The sequence below is a fragment of the Salmo salar genome, unplaced genomic scaffold (assembly GCF_905237065.1).
Source record: "Salmo salar unplaced genomic scaffold, Ssal_v3.1, whole genome shotgun sequence".
Taxonomy (NCBI): Eukaryota; Metazoa; Chordata; class Actinopteri; order Salmoniformes; family Salmonidae; genus Salmo; species Salmo salar.
The window spans coordinates 177,290-200,000 of NW_025548454.1; the positions used below are offsets into that span (position 1 = coordinate 177,290).

The window sequence follows — 22,711 nt, forward strand, 5'->3', positions numbered from 1 at the left end:
TTGGTAAGTTGGACCAGGTGGCTAGCCGAGATGGTGATGTATTGGTAAGGTGTGGGCCAGGCAACTAGCTCTGAGATTGGTGACGCGTGTAATGAAGTAAGGTTAGGCCAGGTAGCTATACTGAGATGGGATGTATTGGTAAGGCCTAAAGGTGAACAGGCTACATTGAGATGGGTGATGCATTGGGTTAAAGGTGGTTCGAGGTGGATAGCCTGAGATGAGTGGATGTATTGGTAAGGAAGGTGGGCCAGGTAGCTAGCTGGATGGTGATGTATTGGTAAGGTGGGCCAGGTGTATAGCTGAGATGGTGATGTATTGGTAGCAAGTTGGGCCAGGTAGCTAACTGAGATGGTGATGGTATGAAGGTTAAAGGTGGGGCCAGGTAGCTTAGCTGAGATAGTGATGTATTGGTAAGGCAAAGGTGGGCTTGCAGGTGGAGAACTAGATGGTGATGTATTGGTAAGGTGGGCCAGGTGACTAGCTGAGATGGTGATGTATTGGTAAGGCTAAAGGTAAACCCGGGCGGCTAGCTTCGAGATGGTGATGTATTGGTAAGGTGGAAGGTGGGCCAGGATTAATGAGATGGTGATGTATTGGTAGAGGTACTAGCAGAAGATGCAGTGATGTGTTGGTAAGCTAAGAAACAGGTAGCTAACTCGAGATGGTGATGTATTGGTAAGGTGAACAGGGGCTTAGCTGAGATGGTGTTGTATCAGTGGGCAACAGGTATTGAATTGAGATGGCGATGTATTAATAAGGATGATAATGATGGGATGTATTGCAAGTGTATCAGCGTAGCCAGCTGGAGACGGCGATGCATTGGCAAGGTAAGATTAGCGAGGATTATGATGCATTGCGCGTAAAACATATGGTAGGAGATGGGATGTATTAATAAGGGGTTGCGATGAATGAGACGGTGATGTATGGCAAGGATAAAAGATATAAGATTTGCGACGCATTGAGGTTATTAAAGGTTAAACAGGTGGCTACTGAGATGGATGTATTGAAGAAGGTGGGCCAGGCAATATGAGATTATGGATGATTGGTAAGGCCAAAGGTTAAACAGTAGTTAGCTGAGATGGTGATGCATTGGTACAAAAATAGTAATATAGATTATGATGCATTGGCAAGTCGTAGCAACATGGTATGTATTTGGTGGGTTATTAAAGGAAATATAGCATCGAGATAGTGATGTACTTGGTAAGGTCAAAGGAGGTGGCTAGGCTGAGGATGGTGATGTATTGGTAAGGTGGGCCAGGTGACTAGCTTCGAGATGGTGATGTATTGGTAAGGCTAAAGGTGCGGGCCAGGTGGCTAGCTTTCGAGATGGTGATGTATTGGTAAGGTGTGGGCCAGGTGGCTAGCTGAGATGGTGATGTATTGGTAAGGTGCATTGTAGCTAGCTGGATGGTGATGTAACGGTAGCTAAAGGTAACAGTACTCAGAGATGGTGAGTATCGAAGTATGCAGCCATCGACGGCGGACGTGGCGCTGCGTACCAGGCACAAATGCTGGAGACGGATGCATACAAGGATTGGGCAAGATAGATCGGGAATGGGCACCAGGAACACCAGACGGGACGCATCGGCAAGGTAATAGAGAGGCGACGTATCGCAAGGCAATTGCGGCATTAAATGGAGTAGGGATGCATTGGCAATTAGCGTAGCCAAGAGAGGTGACGTATCAAGGGAAGGTGGGCAGGTAATAGCGAGATGGTGATGATGATAAGGTTGAAGGTAACAGGGATTAATGATGGTGATGTATGAAAGGTGGGAAGGAAAAGTGGATAGATGAGTTTAGGAGATGGAAAAAGTAATACAGTAGTTGAATGAGACGGCGGATGTATTGGTGAAGGTGGGCCAGGGATGATGGGGACGTATTGGCTAAGGTGGAACAGGTAGCCCAGCTGAGATGGTGATGTATTGGGTAGGTTAAGGTGGGCGAGGGGAAGTGAGATGGTGATGTATTGGTTAAGGTGGAATAGGTGGTTGAGATGGTGATGTATTGGTAAGGTGGGACAGGTGATTAGATGCGTGATGCAATGGTATATGAAGGTAACAGGTGCTGGAGATGGTGATGTATTGGTAAGGCTAAAGGTGGGCCAGGTGGCTAGCTGAGATGGTGATGTATTGGTAAGGTTGGCCAGGTATTTTGGCTGAGATGGTGACTGTATTTGGCTAAGGTGGCTAGGTACTGAGATGGTGATGTATACGGATAAGGTATGGGCCCGGGCTAGCTGAGATGGTGACGTATTGTAAGGTTGAAGCCAGGTAGCAACTGAGATGGTGATGTATTGGTAAGGTACAAATGAGGAGCTCGCTGTAAGAATGGTGATGTATTGACGTAAGGCTAAAATGGGCCAGGTATAGCCGAGATTGGTGATGTATTGATAAAGGTAACAGGCGATACTGAGAGGTGATGTATTGGAAGGCACAAAGGTTGCCGGTGGCATGAGATGGGATAGTATTGGTAGGTATGGCCAGGCGGCTACGAGATGGTGACGTGAGTGGGGTGAGCCAGGTACCAGGCAATAGCCGAGACGGGAGATGGTTGAATAGAGAAGTGAGGTATGAACGGGACCGGGCTAAAGGTACCCAGGTAGCATTAAGGCGTGTAGGTAAATGGGCCAGGTTGTATTGGTAAGGTGGGCCAGGTAGCTAGCTGAGATGGTGATGTATTGGTACATGGGCCAGGTAGCTAGCTGAGATGGTGATGTATTGGTAAGGCAATGGCAGGTGCTAGCTGAGATGGTGATGTATTGGTAAGGTGGGCAGGTGTATAGAGATGGTGATGTATTGCAGGAGATGATTTGTGATTGTGGTGGGCCAGGAGTTATGGAGATGGGGATGATGGTAAGGGGGCAGATTGATGAGATGAGGGATGTATTGGTAAGGGCAAGTTTTTAGGTGGTTAATGAGATGGTGATGTATTGGTAAGGCTAAAGGTGGGCCAGGTAGCTAGCTGAGGATGGTGATGTATTGGATTAAGGTGGGGCCAGGTGGCTAGCTGAGATGGTGATGTATTGGTAAGTAAAGGTGGGGCCAGGTGACTAGCTGAGGATGGTGATGTATTGGTTAAAGGCAAATTGCAGTGGCTAGCCTGAGATGGTGATGTATTAAGGTCAAAGGAGAGATTGCGTAAGGTGCCAGTGGCGTAATAACTGAGATTTATGATGTATTGGTAAGGTGGGCCAGGATGCTAGCTGAGATGGTGATGTATTGAATATCAGGACATGTAGATAGCTGAGATGGTGATGTATTGGTAAGGTGTTGGTTTGTAGCATTGAGCTAGGAGATGGTGATGTATTGCGGGTAAGGTTGTGGAGCCGGAGATGGTGATGCATTGGTAAGGTGGAAAGGCGTAGACAAATGAGGATGTAGGATGAATATAGTTGGCAGGTATTGGCTGAGAGCGATTTGCATTGAAGTGGCAGGCGGCCAGCTGAGATGGGGATGCATTCGCGAGAAGCAGCACAGGGAGATCGGCAAGGGTGTATCATAAGGCAGCTATGTACAGTGATAATGAGACGACGACGTTAGGTTGATTGCGTGGGATGATAAGCCACGGTTGTGAGATGGTGATGTATTGGTAAGGTGAAAACAGGTGGTTAGCTTGGAGATGGTGAATTGGTAAGGTGGGCAGGGATTAGGAGATGGTGGATGTATTGGTATGTTAAGGTGGGAGACGGAGATGGTGATGATTGCAAGCTAAAGGGGGTGTGTAGCGAGATGGTGAGGTATTGGTGAAGGTGGGTAGGTGACTAGCTGAGATGGTGATGTATTGCAGGCAAGGTGGCCAGTTGGACGAGAGGTGATGATTGGTAAGGATTGGCGAGTGAAAAATTTGGTCAAGGCATAAAGGCCAGCAGCTGAGGATGGTGATGTATTGGAAGGTAAAAAGGCCGAGGGACGTATTATAAGGAAGCTGAAGCATAGAGTGATGTATTGGTAAGGTAAAAGGTAATAGGTATCCAGCTGAGATGGTGATGTATTGGTAAGGTGGGCCGGGTGTCTGCTGAGATGGTGATGTATTGGTAAGGTGGGCCAGGTGGATGGCATGAGACGGTGATGTATTGGTAAGGTCAGTTGGGGCCAGGTAGCTAGCTGAGATGGTGTGATGTATTTGCAAGGTAAGTGGTGGGTGGTAAACTGAGATTTGGTGATGTATTGGAAGGTTAGAGGGGCCAGGTGGCTAGCTGAGATGGTGATGTATTGGCAAGGTGGGCAGTAGTCGAGATGGTGATGTATTGGTAGGCTAAGGTGGGCCAGGTGGCTAACTGAGATGGTGATGTATTGGTAGGGTGGGCCAGGTGACTAGCTGAGATGGTGATGTATTCTGGTAAGGCTAAAGGTGGGCCAGGGATAGCTGAGATGGTGGTGGTATAGGTAAGGTGGGCAGGTGGTTAGCTGAGATGGTGATGTATTGAGTAAGGTGGGCCAGGTGGCTAGCTGAGATGGAGGATGTATTGATAAGGTGGACCAGGTGGCCAGATTACTGAGATGGTGATGTATTGGTAAGGTATGCGGCCAGTATAGCTGAGACGGTGATGTATTGGTAAGGTGCAGCCGTATCAGGTGGGTCAATGGAGATGGCGTGACGTACTTGGCAAGGATATTTGCGTTAAATGAGATGCGATGTGATTGCGGTACAGGCAACCAATGGAGACGGCGATGCAAACGGTGTCAGGTTGGTACCAGGCAGCCATCGATGGCGTGACGTATCATATGGGGCCAAAGTGAGATTAAGAGTTATTATTACCAGGCATTAACTGAGACTGAGAAGTGTGATGTATTGGTAAGGTAACAGCAGGTCGCTACTGAGATGGTGAGGCATTGGTAGAAGTTGGGCTGGTGTACAGGCACGGATGGTGGATGTATTGATAAAGTGGGCCAGGTAGCTAGCTTGAGGATGGTGATGATTGTAAGGTGGGCCAGGTAGCTAACTGAGATGCGGTGATGTTAAATTGGTAAAAGGTGGCTGCTGAGATGGTGATGTATTGGTAAGGTGGGCTCAGGAATAGCGAAGATGGTGATGTATTGGTAAGGCTAACGCGTAGCAGCTTGCGAGACGGTGATGCATTGGTAAGGTTAGAAAGGTGACGGCAAGGTAAAGCAAGTATTAAGATGGTGATGATTGGAGTGGCGAGTGGCTACAGGAAGGTGGGCAAGGTGGCTCAGCGTATACGATGGTGACGTATTTAAGGTTAAGGTGGGCCAGTGGCATATACGCGAGACGGTGATGGTATCGGTAAGGTCGAACAAGATGGCTAGACTGAGACGGTGACGTATTGGTAAGGTGGACCAGGTGATTGAACTGGACGGTGACGTACTGGTTAGGCGTAAAGGATGGGGCAGTTAGCTCGGAGATGGTGATGTATTGGTACAAGGAATAGGCGAGCTGAGATGGTGATGTATTGGTAAGGTGGGCCGGAGTAGCCAACTGAGATGGTGATGTCATTGGTAAGGTTAAAGGAGGGCCAGGTAGCTAGCTGAGATAGTGATGCATTGGTAAGGCTAAAGGTGGGCCAGGTGGATAGCTGAGATGGTGATGTGATTGGTAAGGTGGGCCAGCAGGTGGACTAGCTGAGGATGGTGATGTATTGGTAAGGCTAAAGGTGTGGGCAGGTTAGCTGAGATGGTGATGCATTGGTGGGGGCCAGGTGGCTAGCTGAGATGGTGATGGTATTGGTAAGGTGGAACAGGTAGCTAGCTGAGATGGTGATGTAATGGTAAGGCTAAAGGTGGGCCAGGTAGCTAGCCGAGATGGTGATGTATCGGTAAGGTGGACCGCGGTAGCTAGCTGAAGATGGTGATGTATTGTGGCAAGGCAGTAGGCGCATTGAGGATGGTGATGTATTGGTAAGGTGGGCCAAGGTGGCTAGCTGAGATGGTGATGTATTGGGGTGGGCCAAAGGTAAAGGCAGCTGAGGACGGTGATGTATTGGCAAGGTCAGGGTGCTACTGAGATGGTGATGTATGTGGTAATAGGTTACATATTATGATGATTGAAGGGCAGGGAGCCAGCTGGAGACGGGGATGCATTGGGATGTATAGTGGTCAATGAGAGGTGATGTAACGCGCAAAAAGAGCGATGGCGATGTATATAAAGGGGGCAGGAGGCTATGTGATATGGTCAAAAAAGAGGAGGGATGAGGAACAGAGCAAAAAGAAGGGGGATGATATAAAATGGGCAGGTACCGATAAAATCTGGTCAGGGAAAAGGAGGAGTGATAAAGAAATAACGACGGTGAGATGCAAGACAGTAATAGAGAAGAAGAACAGGGATTGTACGAGATTGAGACGCATTGGCAAGGAGTAACAGGTGCATATGAGAGATGGCGACGCAAACGGCAAGGTCAGTTGGACGAGTAAAATGAGAAGTGAGATTACGAGGACCAATGGCAACACAAGAGAGGTGACGTATTGGTAAGGTTAAAGGTGGCCAGGCGGGGGAGAATAAAAGATTAGGGAGATGGTGATGCATGGGTAGGTAAACAGAAAGCGAGATGGTGATGTATTGGTATAAAAAAAGATAAGAATGGAAGGAACAGGGTTGAATGAGGATGGTGATGTAACGATAAGGTCAGTTGTAACGGATAAACGGGAAAGGATGGTGACGTATGGAGAAAGTAAACAGGGCTTGAACTGAGGATGGGGATGCATGGCAAGGAAACAAAAAATATAAGAAGAGAGGTGAGGATCGTAAGGTAAAAAGAGAGGATAGGTTAAAATGGGCCAGGTGAATAGCTGAGATGGTGATGTATTGGTAAGGTGGGCCAAGGTTGCTAGCTGAGATGGTGATGTATTGGTAAGTGGGCCAGGTTAACTACTGAGATGGTGATGTAATGGTAAAGGTGGGCCAGGTATATAGCTGAGATGGTGATGTATTGGTAAGGCTAAAGGTGGGCCAGGTGGCTAGCTGAGATGGTAATGCATGGTGGGGTGCAGGGCGATAGCTGAGATGGTGATGTATTTGGGGCAAAGGATGGTAGGTTAGCTGAGATGGTGATGTATGTGGAACGTGGGACAGGCGTAGCTGAGATGGTGATGTATTGGTAAGTTGGGCGGGTAACAGGATAGAGATGGTGATGTATTGCGGTAAGGTGGGCCAGGCGGTAGCTGAGATAGTGATGTATTGGTAAGGTGGGCCAGGTGGCTAGCTGGAGATGGTGATGTATTGGTAAGGTGGGCCAGGTGACTAGCTGAGATGGTGATGTATTGGTAAGGCAAAAGGTAGCCATAGCTGAGATGGTGATGTATTGAAACATAGTGGTGGGCCAGGTATTAGCTGAGATGGTGATGTATTGGTAAGGTACCAGGTGGATAACTGAGATGGGGTCGATGTATAGATTGTGTGGAAGGCTGGTGAAGATGAGATGGTGATGTATTGGTAAGGTGGGCCATGTAGCTGAGATGGTGATGTATTGGTGAAGGTAAAGGGCGGTGGTTAGCTGGATGGTGATGTATTGGTAAGGTGGGCCAGGTGGCTAGCTGAGATGGATGATGTATTGGTAAAGTGGGCCAGGTGGCTAGCTGAGATGGTGATGTATTGGTAGGGGTGAGGGCCAGGTGGCTAGCTGAGATGGTGATGTATTGGTAAGGTAGGGCCAGGTGGCTAGCTGAGATGGTGATGTATTGGTAAGGTGGTCATTAGCTAGCTGAGATGGTGATGTATTGGTAGGTGGGCCAGGTAGCTAGCTGAGATGGTGATGTATTGGTAAGGTGGGCCAGGTGGCTAGCTGAGATGGTGATGTATTGGTAAGGTAGGGCCAGGTGGCTAGCTGAGATGGTGATGTATTGGTAGGCTAAAGGTGGGCCAGGTGACTAGCTGAGATGGTGATGTATTGGTAAGGTAGGGCAGGTGATAGCTGAGATGGTGATGTATTGGTAAGGTGCCAGGTGGCTAGCTGAGATGGTGATGTATTGGTAAGGTGGGCCAGGTGCACTGAGATGGTGATGTGTTGGCGGCTAAAGGTGGGCCAGGTATAGACTGAGATGGTGATGCATTGGCTTAGGTGGCCAGGTAGCTAGCTGAGATGGTGATGTATTGGTAAGGTGGGCCAGGTGATTAGCTGAGATGGTGATGTGACTGGTAAGGTGAAGGCAGGTAGCTAGCCGAGATGGTGATGTATTGGTAAGGTGGGCCAGGTAGCTAGCTGAGATGGTGATGTATTGGTAAGGTATAGGTGACCAGGTGGCTAGCTGAGATGGTGATGTATTTGGTATCAGGTACTAACTGAGATGGTGATGTATTGGTAGTAGGACCAGGTGACTAACTGAGATGGTGATGCATTGGCAAGGTACTGATATGATGGGTGAGGTGAGGTGGCCAGCTGAGATGGTGATGCATTGGTAAGGTGAAGAAGGGATAGCCGAGATTGATGGTGATGTATTGGTAAGGTGGCCAGGCGGCTAGTGAGATGGTGAGCATTGGTAGGTAGCAGCATAATGGATGTATTGGAGTCAGGGACTGAGATGGTGATGCATTGGTAATGAGTCAGGTATTACCGAGGATGGTGATGTATTGTTAGGTATCGAGGTCTACTGAGATGGTGATGTATTGCAGTAAGGTGGGGCCAGGTAGCTACTGAGAGATGATTGATTGGTAAGGTAACAAAAGTGAAGAGTGGATGAGGGTTGGTGAGTGTGATTGGTAAGGTAGCCAGGTGATTAGCTGAGATGGTGATGTATTGGTAAGGCTAAAGGTCGGTGGAAGCTCGAGATGAGTGATGTATTGGTAGGTATAGCTGAGATGGTGATGTATTGAAGTCAAAAAGTAGCCGAGATGGATGTATTGGTAAGGTTGGGCCAGGTAGCTTAGCTGAGATGGTGATGTATTGGGGTAAGGGGCCAGGTGGATAACTGAGATGGTGATGTATTGGTAAGGTGGGCCAGGTGATTAGCTGAGATGGTGATGTATTGGTAAGGCTAAAGGTAAGGCCAGTTACTGAGATGGTGATGTATTGGTAAGGTAAAGGTGGCTACTGAGATGGGATGTTTTGGTAAGGTGGACCAGGTGGCTACATGAATGAGACGTGGTAATAAACAACATTGGTAAGCAGTGTGCAGGTAGGCCAATGAGATGGTAATGCATTGGTAATCAGGTGGGCCATTGTGCTGAGATGGTGATGTATTCAAGGTAAGGTTTGCAGGTAAATGAGATGTGATGTATTGGTAAGGTTAAGGTGGGCCAGGCTATGAGATGGTGATAGGTAAGGCTATGAATGGAGATGACGATGGATGATGCAGTGTATTAAGGTAAAAAAGTGAGCCAAGCTGAGATGGTGATTGTATTTGGTAAGGTGGGCCGTTTAGCCGAGATGGTGATGTATTGGTAAGGTTAAAGGCAACAGGCATAATGAGATGGTGATGTATTGGTAAGGTGGGCAGTGCTAGCTGAGATGGTGATGTATTGGTGGGCTAGGTTGAGGGCCCAGGTGGCTAGCTGAGATGGTGATGTATGTAAGGTGCGTAGCATAGATGATGTGATGTATTGGTAAGGTGGTCCAGGTGGCTAGCTGAGATGGCGATGTATTGGTAAATACGGTGTTCAGGTGGATAGCTGAGATGGTGATGTATTGTAGGTGGGCCAGGGGTTAGGCCGAGTGGTGACGTAATGGTAAAGGTAGTTGGGTAAGTTATTGAAATGTGAAGTTTGATTTTAAGTAATATGGGCAGGATAGTTGAGACAGTTTGATTAAGTGAGTATATAAGGTGAAAGGGGTTGGTATTAGGAGGATGGTGATGAATGGTAAGTAAAATTGCAAGGATGAGGTAAGTAAAATGCGGAGTAAAAGGTAAAACAGTGGCATTAGAGCGGATGTATTGGCAAGGTAAAGTAGTTAGCTGGAGTATGATGGTATGAGGGTTTAGTTGATGGATGAATGTTATGAATGATAGGGACGTACTGGGGGAAGGAATATGGTGATTAGGGAACAAACAGAAAAAAAAAAAAAAAAAATAAATAGATGATGGCTAGCTGAGATGGTGATGTATTGGTAAGGTGGGCCAGGTGGCTAGCTGAGATGGTGATGTATTGTAAGGTGGGCCAGGTGAATAGCTGAGATGGTGATGTATTGGTAAGGCTAAAGGTGGGCCAGGTGACTAGCTGAGATGGTGATGTATTGGTAAGGTGGGCCAGGTGGCTAGCTGAGATGGTGATGTATTGGTAAGGTGGGCAGGTGGCTAACTGAGATGGTGATGTATTGGTAAGGTTGAGGGGCACAGGTGTCTAGCTGAGGATGGTGATGTATTGGTCAAGGTGGGCCAGGTAGCTAGCTGAGATGGTGATGTATTGGTAGGTGGGCCAGGTGCGAGCTGAGATGGTGATGTATTGGTAAGGTGGGATGGCTAGCTGAGGATGGTGATGTATTGGTAAGGCTAAGGTGGCCAGGTGTAGCTGAGATGGTGATGTATTGGTGGTGGCCAGGTATGGCTAGCTGAGATGGTGATGTATTGGTAAGGTGGGCCAGGTGGCTAGCTGAGATGGTGATGTATTGGTAAGGTGGGCCAGGTAATAGCCGAGATGGTGATGTATTGGTAAGGCTAAGCCAGGTAGCTAGCTGAGATGGTGATGTATTTGGTAAGGTGGGCCAGGTGACTAGCTAGATGGTGATGTGTTGGTAAGGTGGCCAGGTGGCTAGCTGAGATGGTGATGTATTGGTTTAAGGTGGGCACAGGTGGCTAGCTGAGATGGTGATGTATTGGTAAGGTGGGCCAGGTGGATAGCTGAGATGGTGATGTATTGGTAAGGCTAAAGGTGGGCCAGGTGAGCTAGCTGAGATGGTGATGTATTGGTAAGGTGGGCCAGGTGGCTAGCTGAGATGGTGATGTATTGGTAAGGCTAAAGGTGGGCCAGGTGGTTAGCTGAGATGGTGATGTATTGGTAAGGTGGGCCAGGTAGCTAGCTGAGATGGTGATGTATTGGTAAGGTGGGCCAGGTAGCTAACTGAGATGGTGATGTATTGGTAAGGCTAAAGGTGGGCCAGGTGGCTAGCTGAGATGGTGATGTATTGGTAAGGCTAAAGGTGGGCCAGGTGGATAGCTGAGATGGTGATGTATTGGTAAGGTGGGCCAGGTGACTAGCTGAGATGGTGATGTATTGGTAAGGCTAAAGGTGGGCCAGGTAGATAGCTGAGATGGTGATGTATTGGTAAGGCTAAATGATGAGGCAGGTAGCCAGCTGAGATGGTGATGTATTGGTAAGGTAAGGTGGGCCAGGTGGCTAGCTGAGATGGTGATGTATTGGTAAGGTGGGCCAGTTGGCTAGCTGAGATGGTGATGTATTGGTAAGGTGGGCCAGGTAACTAGCTGAGATGGTGATGTAATGGTAAGGTTAAAGGTGGGCCAGGTGGCTAGCTGAGAGATGGTGATGTATTGGTAAGGCTAAAGGTGGGCCAGGTAGCTAGCTGAGATGGTGATGTATTGGTAAGGTGGGCCAGGTGGCTAGCTGAGATGGTGATGTATTGGTAAGGTGGGCCAGGTGGCTAGCTGAGATGGTGATGTATTGGTAAAGGTGGGCCAGGTGGCTAGCTGAGATGGTGATGTATTGGTAAGGTGGGCCAGGTAGCTAGCTGAGATGGTGATGTATTGGTAAGGTGGGCCAGGTAGCTACCTGAGATGGTGATGTATTGGTAAGGTGGGCCAGGTGGCTAGCTGAGATGGTGATGTATTGGTAAGGTGGGCGCAGGTGGCTAGCTGAGATGGTGATGTATTGGTAAGGTGGGCCAGGTAGCTAGCTGAGATGGTGATGTATTGGTAAGGTGGGCCATGTAGCTAGCTGAGATGGTGATGTATTGGTAAGGTGGGCCAGGTGGCTAGCTGAGATGGTGATGTATTGGTAAGGTGGGCCAGGTGGCTAGCTGAGATGGTGATGTATTGGTAAGGTGGGCCAGGTGTATAGCTGAGATGGTGATGTATTGGTAATAAGGTGGGCCAGGTGGCTAGCTGAGATGGTGATGTATTGGTAAGGTGGGCCAGGTGGATAGCTGAGATGGTGATGTATTGGTAAGGCTAAAGGTGGGCCAGGTAGTTAGCTGAGATGGTGATGTATTGGTAAGGTGGGCCAGGTGGCTAGCTGAGATGGTGATGTATTGGTAAGTTGGGCCAGGTAGCTAACTGAGATGGTGATGTATTGGTAAGGTTAAAGGTGGGCCAGGTAGCTAGCTGAGATAGTGATGTATTGGTAAGGCTAAGTGTGGGCCAGGTGGATAGCTGAGATGGTGATGTATTGGTAAGGTGGGCCAGGTGACTAGCTGAGATGGTGATGTATTGGTAAGGCTAAAGGTGGGCCAGGTGGCTAGCTGAGATGGTGATGTATTGGTAAGGTGGGCCAGGTGGCTAGCTGAGATGGTGATGTATTGGTAAGGTGGGCCAGGTAGCTAGCTGAGATGGTGATGTAATGGTAAGGCTAAAGGTGGGCCAGGTAGCTAGCTGAGATGGTGATGTATTGGTAAGGTGGGCCAGGTAGCTAGCTGAGATGGTGATGTATTGGTAAGGTGGGCCAGGTGGCTAGCTGAGATGGTGATGTATTGGTAAGGTGGGCCAGGTGGCTAGCTGAGATGGTGATGTATTGGTAAGGCTAAAGGTGGGCCAGGTAGCTAGCTGAGATGGTGATGTATTGGTAAGGTGGGCCAGGTGGCTAGCTGAGATGGTGATGTATTGGTAAGGTGGGCCAGGTGGCTAGCTGAGATGGTGATGTATTGGTAAGGTGGGCCAGGTGGCTAGCTGAGATGGTGATGTATTGGTAAGGTGGGCCAGGTGGCTAGCTGAGATGGTGATGTAATGGTTAAGGTGGGCCAGGTAGCTAGCTGAGATGGTGATGTATTGGTAAGGCTAAAGGTGGGCCAGGTAGCTAGCTGAGATGGTGATGTATTGGTAAGGTTAAAGGTGGGCCAGGTGGCTAGCTGAGATGGTGATGTATTGGTAAGGTGGGCCAGGTGGCTAGCTGAGATGGTGATGTATTGGTAAGGTGGGCCAGGTAGCTAGCTGAGATGGTGATGTATTGGTAAGGTGGGCCAGGTGGCTAGCTGAGATGGTGATGTATTGGTAAGGTGGGCCAGGTGGCTAGCTGAGATGGTGATGTATTGGTAAGGTGGGCCAGGTGGCTAGCTGAGATGGTGATGTAATGGTAAGGTTAAAGGTGGGCCAGGTAGCTAGCTGAGATGGTGATGTATTGGTAAGGCTAAAGGTGGGCCAGGTAGCTAGCTGAGATGGTGATGTATTGGTAAGGTTAAAGGTGGGCCAGGTGGCTAGCTGAGATGGTGATGTATTGGTAAGGTGGGCAAGGTGGCTAGCTGAGATGGTGATGTATTGGTAAGGTGGGCCAGGTGAATAGCTGAGATGGTGATGTATTGGTAAGGCTAAAGGTGGGCCAGGTAGCTAGCTGAGATGGTGATGTATTGGTAAGGTGGGCCAGGTGGCTAGCTGAGATGGTGATGTATTGGTAAGGTGGGCCAGGTGGCTAACTGAGATGGTGATGTATTGGTAAGGTTAAAGGTGGGCCAGGTGGCTAGCTGAGATGGTGATGTATTGGTAAGGCTAAAGGTGGGCCAGGTGGCTAGCTGAGATGGTGATGTATTGGTAAGGTGGGCCAGGTAGCTAGCTGAGATGGTGATGTATTGGTAAGGCTAAAGGTGGGCCAGGTGGCTAGCTGAGATGGTGATGTATTGGTAAGGTGGGCCAGGTGGCTAGCTGAGATGGTAATGTATTGGTAAGGTGGGCCAGGTGGCTAGCTGAGATGGTGATGTATTGGTAAGGCTAAAGGTGGGCCAGGTGGCTAGCTGAGATGGTGATGTATTGGTAAGGTGGGCCAGGTTGCTAGCTGAGATGGTGATGTATTGGTAAGGTGGGCCAGGTAACTAGCTGAGATGGTGATGTAATGGTAAGGTGGGCCAGGTATATAGCTGAGATGGTGATGTATTGGTAAGGCTAAAGGTGGGCCAGGTGGCTAGCTGAGATGGTGATGTATTGGTAAGGTGGGCCAGGTGGATAGCTGAGATGGTGATGTATTGGTAAGGCTAAAGGTGGGCCAGGTAGTTAGCTGAGATGGTGATGTATTGGTAAGGTGGGCCAGGGGCTAGCTGAGATGGTGATGTATTGGTAAGTTGGGCCAGGTAGCTAACTGAGATGGTGATGTATTGGTAAGGTTAAAGGTGGGCCAGGTAGCTAGCTGAGATAGTGATGTATTGGTAAGGCTAAAGGTGGGCCAGGAGATAGCTGAGATGGTGATGTATTGGTAAGGTGGGCGCAGGGGGCTAGCTGAGATGGTGATGTATTGGTAAGGCTAAAGGTGGGCCAGGCGGCTAGCTGAGATGGTGATGTATTGGTAAGGTTGGCCAGGTGGCTAGCTGAGATGGTGATGTATTGGTAAGGTGGGCCAGGTAGCTAGCTGAGATGGTGATGTAATGGTAAGGCTAAAGGTGGGCCAGGTAGCTAGCTGAGATGGTGATGTATTGGTAAGGTGGGCCAGGTAGCTAGCTGAGATGGTGATGTATTGGTAAGGTGGGCCAGGTGGCTAGCTGAGATGGTGATGTATTGGTAAGGTGGGCCAGGTGGCTAGCTGAGATGGTGATGTATTGGTAAGGCTAAAGGTGGGCCAGGTAGCTAGCTGAGATGGTGATGTATTGGTAAGGTGGGCCAGGTGGCTAGCTGAGATGGTGATGTATTGGTAAGGTGGGCCAGGTGGCTAGCTGAGATGGTGATGTATTGGTAAGGTGGGCCAGGTAGCTAGCTGAGATGGTGATGTATTGGTAAGGTGGGCCAGGTGGCTAGCTGAGATGGTGATGTATTGGTAAGGTGGGCCAGGTGGCTAGCTGAGATGGTGATGTATTGGTAAGGTGGGCCAGGTGGCTAGCTGAGATGGTGATGTAATGGTAAGGTTAAAGGTGGGCCAGGTAGCTAGCTGAGATGGTGATGTATTGGTAAGGCTAAAGGTGGGCCAGGTAGCTAGCTGAGATGGTGATGTATTGGTAAGGTTAAAGGTGGGCCAGGTGGCTAGCTGAGATGGTGATGTATTGGTAAGGTGGGCCAGGTGGCTAGCTGAGATGGTGATGTATTGGTAAGGTGGGCCAGGTAGCTAGCTGAGATGGTGATGTATTGGTAAGGTGGGCCAGGTGGCTAGCTGAGATGGTGATGTATTGGTAAGGTGGGCCAGGTGGCTAGCTGAGATGGTGATGTATTGGTAAGGTGGGCCAGGTGGCTAGCTGAGATGGTGATGTAATGGTAAGGTTAAAGGTGGGCCAGGTAGCTAGCTGAGATGGTGATGTATTGGTAAGGCTAAAGGTGGGCCAGGTAGCTAGCTGAGATGGTGATGTATTGGTAAGGTTAAAGGTGGGCCAGGTGGATAGCTGAGATGGTGATGTATTGGTAAGGTGGGCCAGGTGGCTAGCTGAGATGGTGATGTATTGGTAAGGTGGGCCAGGTGAATAGCTGAGATGGTGATGTATTGGTAAGGCTAAAGGTGGGCCAGGTAGCTAGCTGAGATGGTGATGTATTGGTAAGGTGGGCCAGGTGGCTAGCTGAGATGGTGATGTATTGGTAAGGTGGGCCAGGTGGCTAACTGAGATGGTGATGTATTGGTAAGGTTAAAGGTGGGCCAGGTGGCTAGCTGAGATGGTGATGTATTGGTAAGGCTAAAGGTGGGCCAGGTGGCTAGCTGAGATGGTGATGTATTGGTAAGGTGGGCCAGGTAGCTAGCTGAGATGGTGATGTATTGGTAAGGCTAAAGGTGGGCCAGGTGGCTAGCTGAGATGGTGATGTATTGGTAAGGTGGGCCAGGTTGCTAGCTGAGATGGTGATGTATTGGTAAGGTGGGCCAGGTAACTAGCTGAGATGGTGATGTAATGGTAAGGTTAAAGGTGGGCCAGGCAGCTAGCTGAGATGGTGATGTATTGGTAAGGCTAAAGGTGGGCCAGGTAGCTAGCTGAGATGGTGATGTATTGGTAAGGTTAAAGGTGGGCCAGGTGGCTAGCTGAGATGGTGATGTATTGGTAAGGTGGGCCAGGTAGCTAGCTGAGATGGTGATGTATTGGTAAGGTGGGCCAGGTGACTAGCTGAGATGGTGATGTATTGGTAAGGTGGGCCAGGTAGCTAGCTGAGATGGTGATGTATTGGTAAGGTGGGCCAGGTAGCTAGCTGAGATGGTGATGTATTGGTAAGGTGGGCCAGGTAGCTAGCTGAGATGGTGATGTATTGGTAAGGTGGGCCAGGTGGCTAGCTGAGATGGTGATGTATTGGTAAGGTGGGCCAGGTGGCTAGCTGAGATGGTGATGTATTGGTAAGGTGGGCCAGGTAGCTAGCTGAGATGGTGATGAATTGATAATGTATTGATGATTTCATTATTGATTAGTGATGTATTGATAATGTATTGATGATTTCTCTCAGTCTATTATTGATTAGTGATGTATTGATAACGTATCCGATCGGTTAATTTGATTTTTAATGACAGACCACCTGTGGGTGCTGTTTCCTGACGTCGTCATGGTGATAGCGTCTGAGGTTACCGTGGATGTTGTCAAGCACGCATTCATCACCAAGTTTAACGACATCACCGCCGACGTAAGTGTCCGTCCCTCCGTCCGTCCTCTCCCTCCGTCCCTCCCTCCGTCCGTCCTCTCCCTCCGTCCCTCCCTCTGTCCCTCCCTCCCTCCCTCCGTCCGTTTCTCCGTCCGTCCTCTCCCTCCGTCCGTCCCTCCGTCCCTCCGTCCGTCCCTCCGTCCGTCCCTCCGTCCGTCCTCTCCCTCTGTCCCTCCCTCCGTCCCTCCCTCCCTCCGTCCCTCCCTCCCTCCGTCCGTCCTCTCCCTCCGTCCCTCCCTCTGTCCCTCCCTCCGTCCCTCCCTCCCTCCGTCCCTCCCTCCCTCCGTCCGTCCTCTCCCTCGGTCCCTCCCTCCGTCCCTCCCTCCGTCCGTCCTCTCCCTCCGTCCCTCCCTCTGTCCCTCCGTCCCTCCCTCTGTCCCTCCGTCCCTCCCTCTGTCCCTCCGTCCCTCCCTCCCTCCGTCCGTCCTCTCCCTCGGTCCCTCCCTCCGTCCCTCCCTCCGTCCGTCCTCTCCTCGGTCCCTCCCTCCGTCCCTCCCTCTGTCCCTCGGTCCCTCCCTCTGTCCTCCCTCCGTCTCCTCTCCCTCCGTCCCTCCCTCTGTCCCTCCGTCCCTCCCTCCCTCTGTCCGTCCTCTCCTGGGGTGTGTGTCTCTTTCAATATTTCCTTTCTCCTGAAGTGTACACTCGTTCACTACTCTCAATATATCCTTTTTCCTGAAGTGTACACTCGTTCTCTGTGAAGTGTACACTCGTTCACTACTTCCCACAGGTCTTAAAGCCTTTAATTGGTGGTGGAGACGTGGGAGGTTCCACCATGTCTCTGATACCAGTCATTTCCTTTCAAATCAGTGAAGGGAACAAGTGCACACTAGGAGGGAAGGAGAGATAAATGGGCCGTAACCCCCAGAACTTCCTCGGCGATAGTAACTATGGTTACGTAACTGGAGACGACCAGCCCCCCCCCAACACAGGAAGACATGAACCCTTTTATCCCAAACACACACACACACACACACACACACACACACACACACACACACACACACACACACACACACAGTTCCTATTGGGCGAAACATGTGAATGCTTAATGTAGTCATTGCATGCTGGGAATAGAGGATGTTTTGACTATTTTAATAAACTAAATAAGTGTATTTATCAAATTACTTCTGACTTCTTCCTGTTTTGGGGGGGACTATATTAAGGGTGCCAATATATCAGAGCTCACCTGTTTATGTCATTAAGGGTGCCAATATATTAGAGCTCACCTGTTTATGTCATTAAGGGTGCCAATATATCAGAGCTCACCTGTTTATGTCATTAAGGGTGCCAATATATCAGAGCTCACCTGTTTATGTCATTAAGGGTGCCAATATATCAGAGCTCACCTGTTTATGTCATTAAGGGTGCCAATATATTATAGCTCACCTGTTTATGTCATTAAGGGTGCCAATATATTAGAGCTCACCTGTTTATGTCATTAAGGGTGCCAATATATTAGAGCTCACCTGTTTATGTCATTAAGGGTGCCAATATATTAGAGCTCACCTGTTTATGTCATTAAGGGTGCCAATATATCAGAGCTCACCTGTTTATGTCATTAAGGGTGCCAATATATCAGAGCTCACCTGTTTATGTCATTAAGGGTGCCAATATATTAGAGCTCACCTGTTTATGTCATTAAGGGTGCCAATATATCAGAGCTCACCTGTTTATGTCATTAAGGGTGCCAATATATCAGAGCTCACCTGTTTATGTCATTAAGGGTGCCAATATATCAGAGCTCACCTGTTTATGTCATTAAGGGTGCCAATATATCAGAGCTCACCTGTTTATGTCATTAAGGGTGCCAATATATCAGAGCTCACCTGTTTATGTCATTAAGGGTGCCAATATATCAGAGCTCACCTGTAAACCACGTCTATGTCACCAGGTGTACGGGGAGTACCGCGCCAGCTTGGCGTTCGACCTCGTCAGCAGCAGACAGAAAAACGTGAGATTTTAGAAAAGGGAATATTGATTGATTTTCAACATATTGTATTGATTTATTGACGAGTTGTTTATTGACGTGTTGTTGTTTACCAGGCCTATACAGACTACAGCGACTCAGTCTCCAGGAGAATGGGCTTCATTCCACTTCCTTTAGCTCTGCTGGTAAGAGACTGGCTGGGTCTGCCCACCTGGGTTCAACCAGTATTACAGCTCTTTTAAGGGTGGGTCTGCCCACCTGGGTTCAACCAGTATTACAGCTCTTTTAAGGGTGGCTGGGTCTGCCCACCTGGGTTCAACCAGTATTACAGCTCTTTAAGGGTGGCTGGGTCTGCCCACCTGGGTTCAACCAGTATTACAGCTCTTTTAAGGCTGGGTCTGCCCACCTGGGTTCAACCAGTATTACAGCTCTTTTAAGGGTGGCTGGGTCTGCCCACCTGGGTTCAACCAGTATTACAGCTCTTTTAAGGGTGGCTGGGTCTGCCCACCTGGGTTCAACCAGTATTACAGCTCTTTAAGGGTGGCTGGGTCTGCCCACCTGGGTTCAACCAGTATTACAGCTCTTTAAGGGTGGCTGGGTCTGCCCACCTGGGTTCAACCAGTATTACAGCTCTTTTAAGGCTGGGTCTGCCCACCTGGGTTCCACCAGTATTACAGCTCTTTAAGGGTGGCTGGGTCTGCCCACCTGGGTTCAACCAGTATTACAGCTCTTTAAGGGTGGCTGGGTCTGCCCACCTGGGTTCAACCAGTATTACAGCTCTTTAAGGGTGGCTGGGTCTGCCCACCTGGGTTCAACCAGTATTACAGCTCTTTTAAGGCTGGGTCTGCCCACCTGGGTTCAACCAGTATTACAGCTCTTTAAGGCTGGGTCTGCCCACCTGGGTTCAACCAGTATTACAGCTCTTTAAGGCTGGGTCTGCAGACCTGGGTTCAACTAGTATTAAAGCTCTTTAAGGCTGGGTCTGCAGACCTGGGTTCAACCAGTATTACAGCTCTTTAAGGGTGGGTCTGCAGACCTGGGTTCAACCACTATTACAGCTCTTTAAGGCTGGGTCTGCAGACCTGGGTTCAACCACTATTACAGCTCTTAAAGGGTGGGTCTGCAGACCTGGGTTCAACCACTATTTCAGCTCTTTAAGGGTTGGTGGCTGGGTCTGCAGACCTGGGTTTATTATTGATTTGGCTGATATTGATATTGGTGTGTATATTGATATTAATATTGGTGTGTATATTGATATTAATATTGGTGTGTGTCTGTTTCAGTTGATCAGGGTGGTGACCAGCTCAGTGAAGATCCAGGGATCTCTCTCCTTCTTGTGTGTCCTTCTCTTCTACCTGGGGTAAGACACCTTCTACCTGGGGTAAGACACCTTCTACCTGGGGTAAGACACCTTCTACCTGGGGTAAGACACCTTCTACCTGGGGTAAGACACCTTCTACCTGGGGTAAGACACCTTCTACCTGGGGGTAAGACACCTTCTACCTGGGGTAAGACACCTTCTACCTGGGGTAAGACACCTTCTACCTGGGTTAAGACACCTTCTACCTGGGGTAAGACACCTTCTACCTGGGGTAAGACACCTTCTACCTGGGGTAAGACACCTTCTACCTGGGGTAAGACACCTTCTACCTGGGGTAAGACACCTTCTACCTGGGGTAAGACACCTTCTACCTGGGGTAAGACACCTTCTACCTGGGGTAAGACACCTTCTACCTGGGGTAAGACACCTTCTACCTGGGGTAAGACACCTTCTACCTGGGGTAAGACACCTTCTACCTGGGGTAAGACACCTTCTACCTGGGGTAAGACACCTTCTACCTGGGGTAAGACACCTTCTACCTGGGGTAAGACACCTTCTACCTGGGGTAAGACACCTTCTACCTGGGGTAAGACACCTTCTACCTGGGGTAAGACACCTTCTACCTGGGGTAAGACACCTTCTCTTCTACCTGGGGTAAGACACCTTCTACCTGGGGTAAGACACCTTCTACCTGGGGTAAGAACCTTCTACCTGGGGTAAGACACCTTCTACCTGGGGTAAGACACCTTCTACCTGGGGTAAGACACCTTCTACCTGGGGTAAGACACCTTCTACCTGGGGTAAGACACCTTCTACCTGGGGTAAGACACCTTCTCTGGTATGATGGGGCCTGTTGTCCAGCTCTGGTATGATGGGGTCTGTTGTCCATATCACCAGCTCTGGTATGATGGGGTCTGTTGTCCAGCTCTGGTATGATGGGGTCTGTTGTCCAGCTCTGGTATGATGGGGTCTGTTTTCTAGCTCTGGTATATCGGGGGCTGTTGTCCATATCACCCAGCTCTGGTATGATGGGGTCTGTTGTCCATATCACCCAGCTCTGGTATGATGGGGTCTGTTGTCCATATCACCCAGCTCTGGTATGATGGGGTCTGTTGTCCATATCACCCAGCTCTGGTATGATGGGGTCTGTTGTCCATATCACCCAGCTCTGGTATGATGGGGTCTGTTGTAATCACCCAGCTCTGGTATAATGGGGTCTGTTGTCCATATCACCCAGCTCTGGTATGATGGGGTCTGTTGTCCATATCACCCAGCTCTGGTATGATGGGGTCTGTTGTCCATATCACCCAGCTCTGGTATGATGGGGTCTGTTGTCCATATCACCCAGCTCTGGTATGATGGGGTCTGTTGTCCATATCACCCAGCTCTGGTATGATGGGGTCTGTTGTCCATATCACCCAGCTCTGGTATGATGGGGTCTGTTGTCCATATCACCCAGCTCTGGTATGATGGGGTCTGTTGTATAACCCAGCTCTGGTATGATGGGGTCTGTTGTCCATATCACCCAGCTCTGGTATGATGGGGTCTGTTGTCCATACACCCAGCTCTGGTATGATGGGGTCTGTTGTCCATATCACCCAGCTCTGGTATGATGGGGTCTGTTGTACCCAGCTCTGGTATGATGGGGTCTGTTGTCCATATCACCCAGCTCTGGTATGATGGGGTCTGTTGTCATAGCCCAGCTCTGGTATGATGGGGTCTGTTGTCCATATCACCCAGCTCTGGTATGATGGGGTCTGTTGTCCAGCTCTGGTATGATGGGATCTGTTGTCCATATCACCCAGCTCTGGTATGATGGGGTCTGTTGTCCATATCACCCAGCTCTGGTATGATGGGGTCTGTTGTCCATATCACCCAGCTCTGGTATGATGGGGTCTGTTGTCCATATCACCCAGCTCTGGTATGATGGGGTCTGTTGTCCATATCACCCAGCTCTGGTATGATGGGGTCTGTTGTCCATATCACCCAGCTCTGGTATGATGGGGTCTGTTGTCCAGCTCTGGTATGATGGGGTCTGTTGTCCATATCACCCAGCTCTGGTATGATGGGGTCTGTTGTCCAGCTCTGGTATGATGGGGTCTGTTGTCCATATCACCCAGCTCTGGTATGATGGGGTCTGTTGTCCATATCACCCAGCTCTGGTATGATGGGGTCTGTTGTCCATATCACCCAGCTCTGGTATGATGGGGTCTGTTGTCCATATCACCCAGCTCTGGTATGATGGGGTCTGTTGTCCATATCACCCAGCTCTGGTATGATGGGGTCTGTTGTCCATATCACCCAGCTCTGGTATGATGGGGTCTGTTGTCCATATCACCCAGCTCTGGTATGATGGGGTCTGTTGTCCAGCTCTGGTATGATGGGGTCTGTTGTCCATATCACCCAGCTCTGGTATGATGGGGTCTGTTGTCCATATCACCCAGCTCTGGTATGATGGGGTCTGTTGTCCAGCTCTGGTATGATGGGGTCTGTTGTCCATATCACCCAGCTCTGGTATGATGGGGTCTGTTGTCCATATCACCCAGCTCTGGTATGATGGGGTCTGTTGTCCATATCACCCAGCTCTGGTATGATGGGGTCTGTTGTCCATATCACCCAGCTCTGGTATGATGGGGTCTGTTGTCCATATCACCCAGCTCTGGTATGATGGGGTCTGTTGTCCATATCGCCCAGCTCTGGTATGATGGGGTCTGTTGTCCATATCACCCAGCTCTGGTATGATGGGGTCTGTTGTCCATATCACCCAGCTCTGGTATGATGGGGTCTGTTGTCCATATCACCCAGCTCTGGTATGATGGGGTCTGTTGTCCAGCTCTGGTATGATGGGGTCTGTTGTCCATATCACCCAGCTCTGGTATGATGGGGTCT

The 22,711-nt window shown here is 49.4% G+C and overlaps 1 protein-coding gene across 1 annotated transcript in view; it reads left to right on the forward strand.

Moving 5' to 3' along the window:
- The window catches only part of LOC106594021 (transmembrane anterior posterior transformation protein 1 homolog), a 68,989-nt gene that overhangs the window by 43,593 nt on the left and 2,685 nt on the right, over positions 1 to 22,711 (forward strand). Inside the window, exons 9-12 of the mRNA XM_045712387.1 lie at positions 16,447 to 16,556; positions 18,466 to 18,525; positions 18,618 to 18,686; positions 19,785 to 19,861. Of these exons, the coding sequence (XP_045568343.1) occupies positions 16,447 to 16,556; positions 18,466 to 18,525; positions 18,618 to 18,686; positions 19,785 to 19,861 (316 nt within the window). The remainder of the gene's footprint in view (positions 1 to 16,446; positions 16,557 to 18,465; positions 18,526 to 18,617; positions 18,687 to 19,784; positions 19,862 to 22,711) is intronic.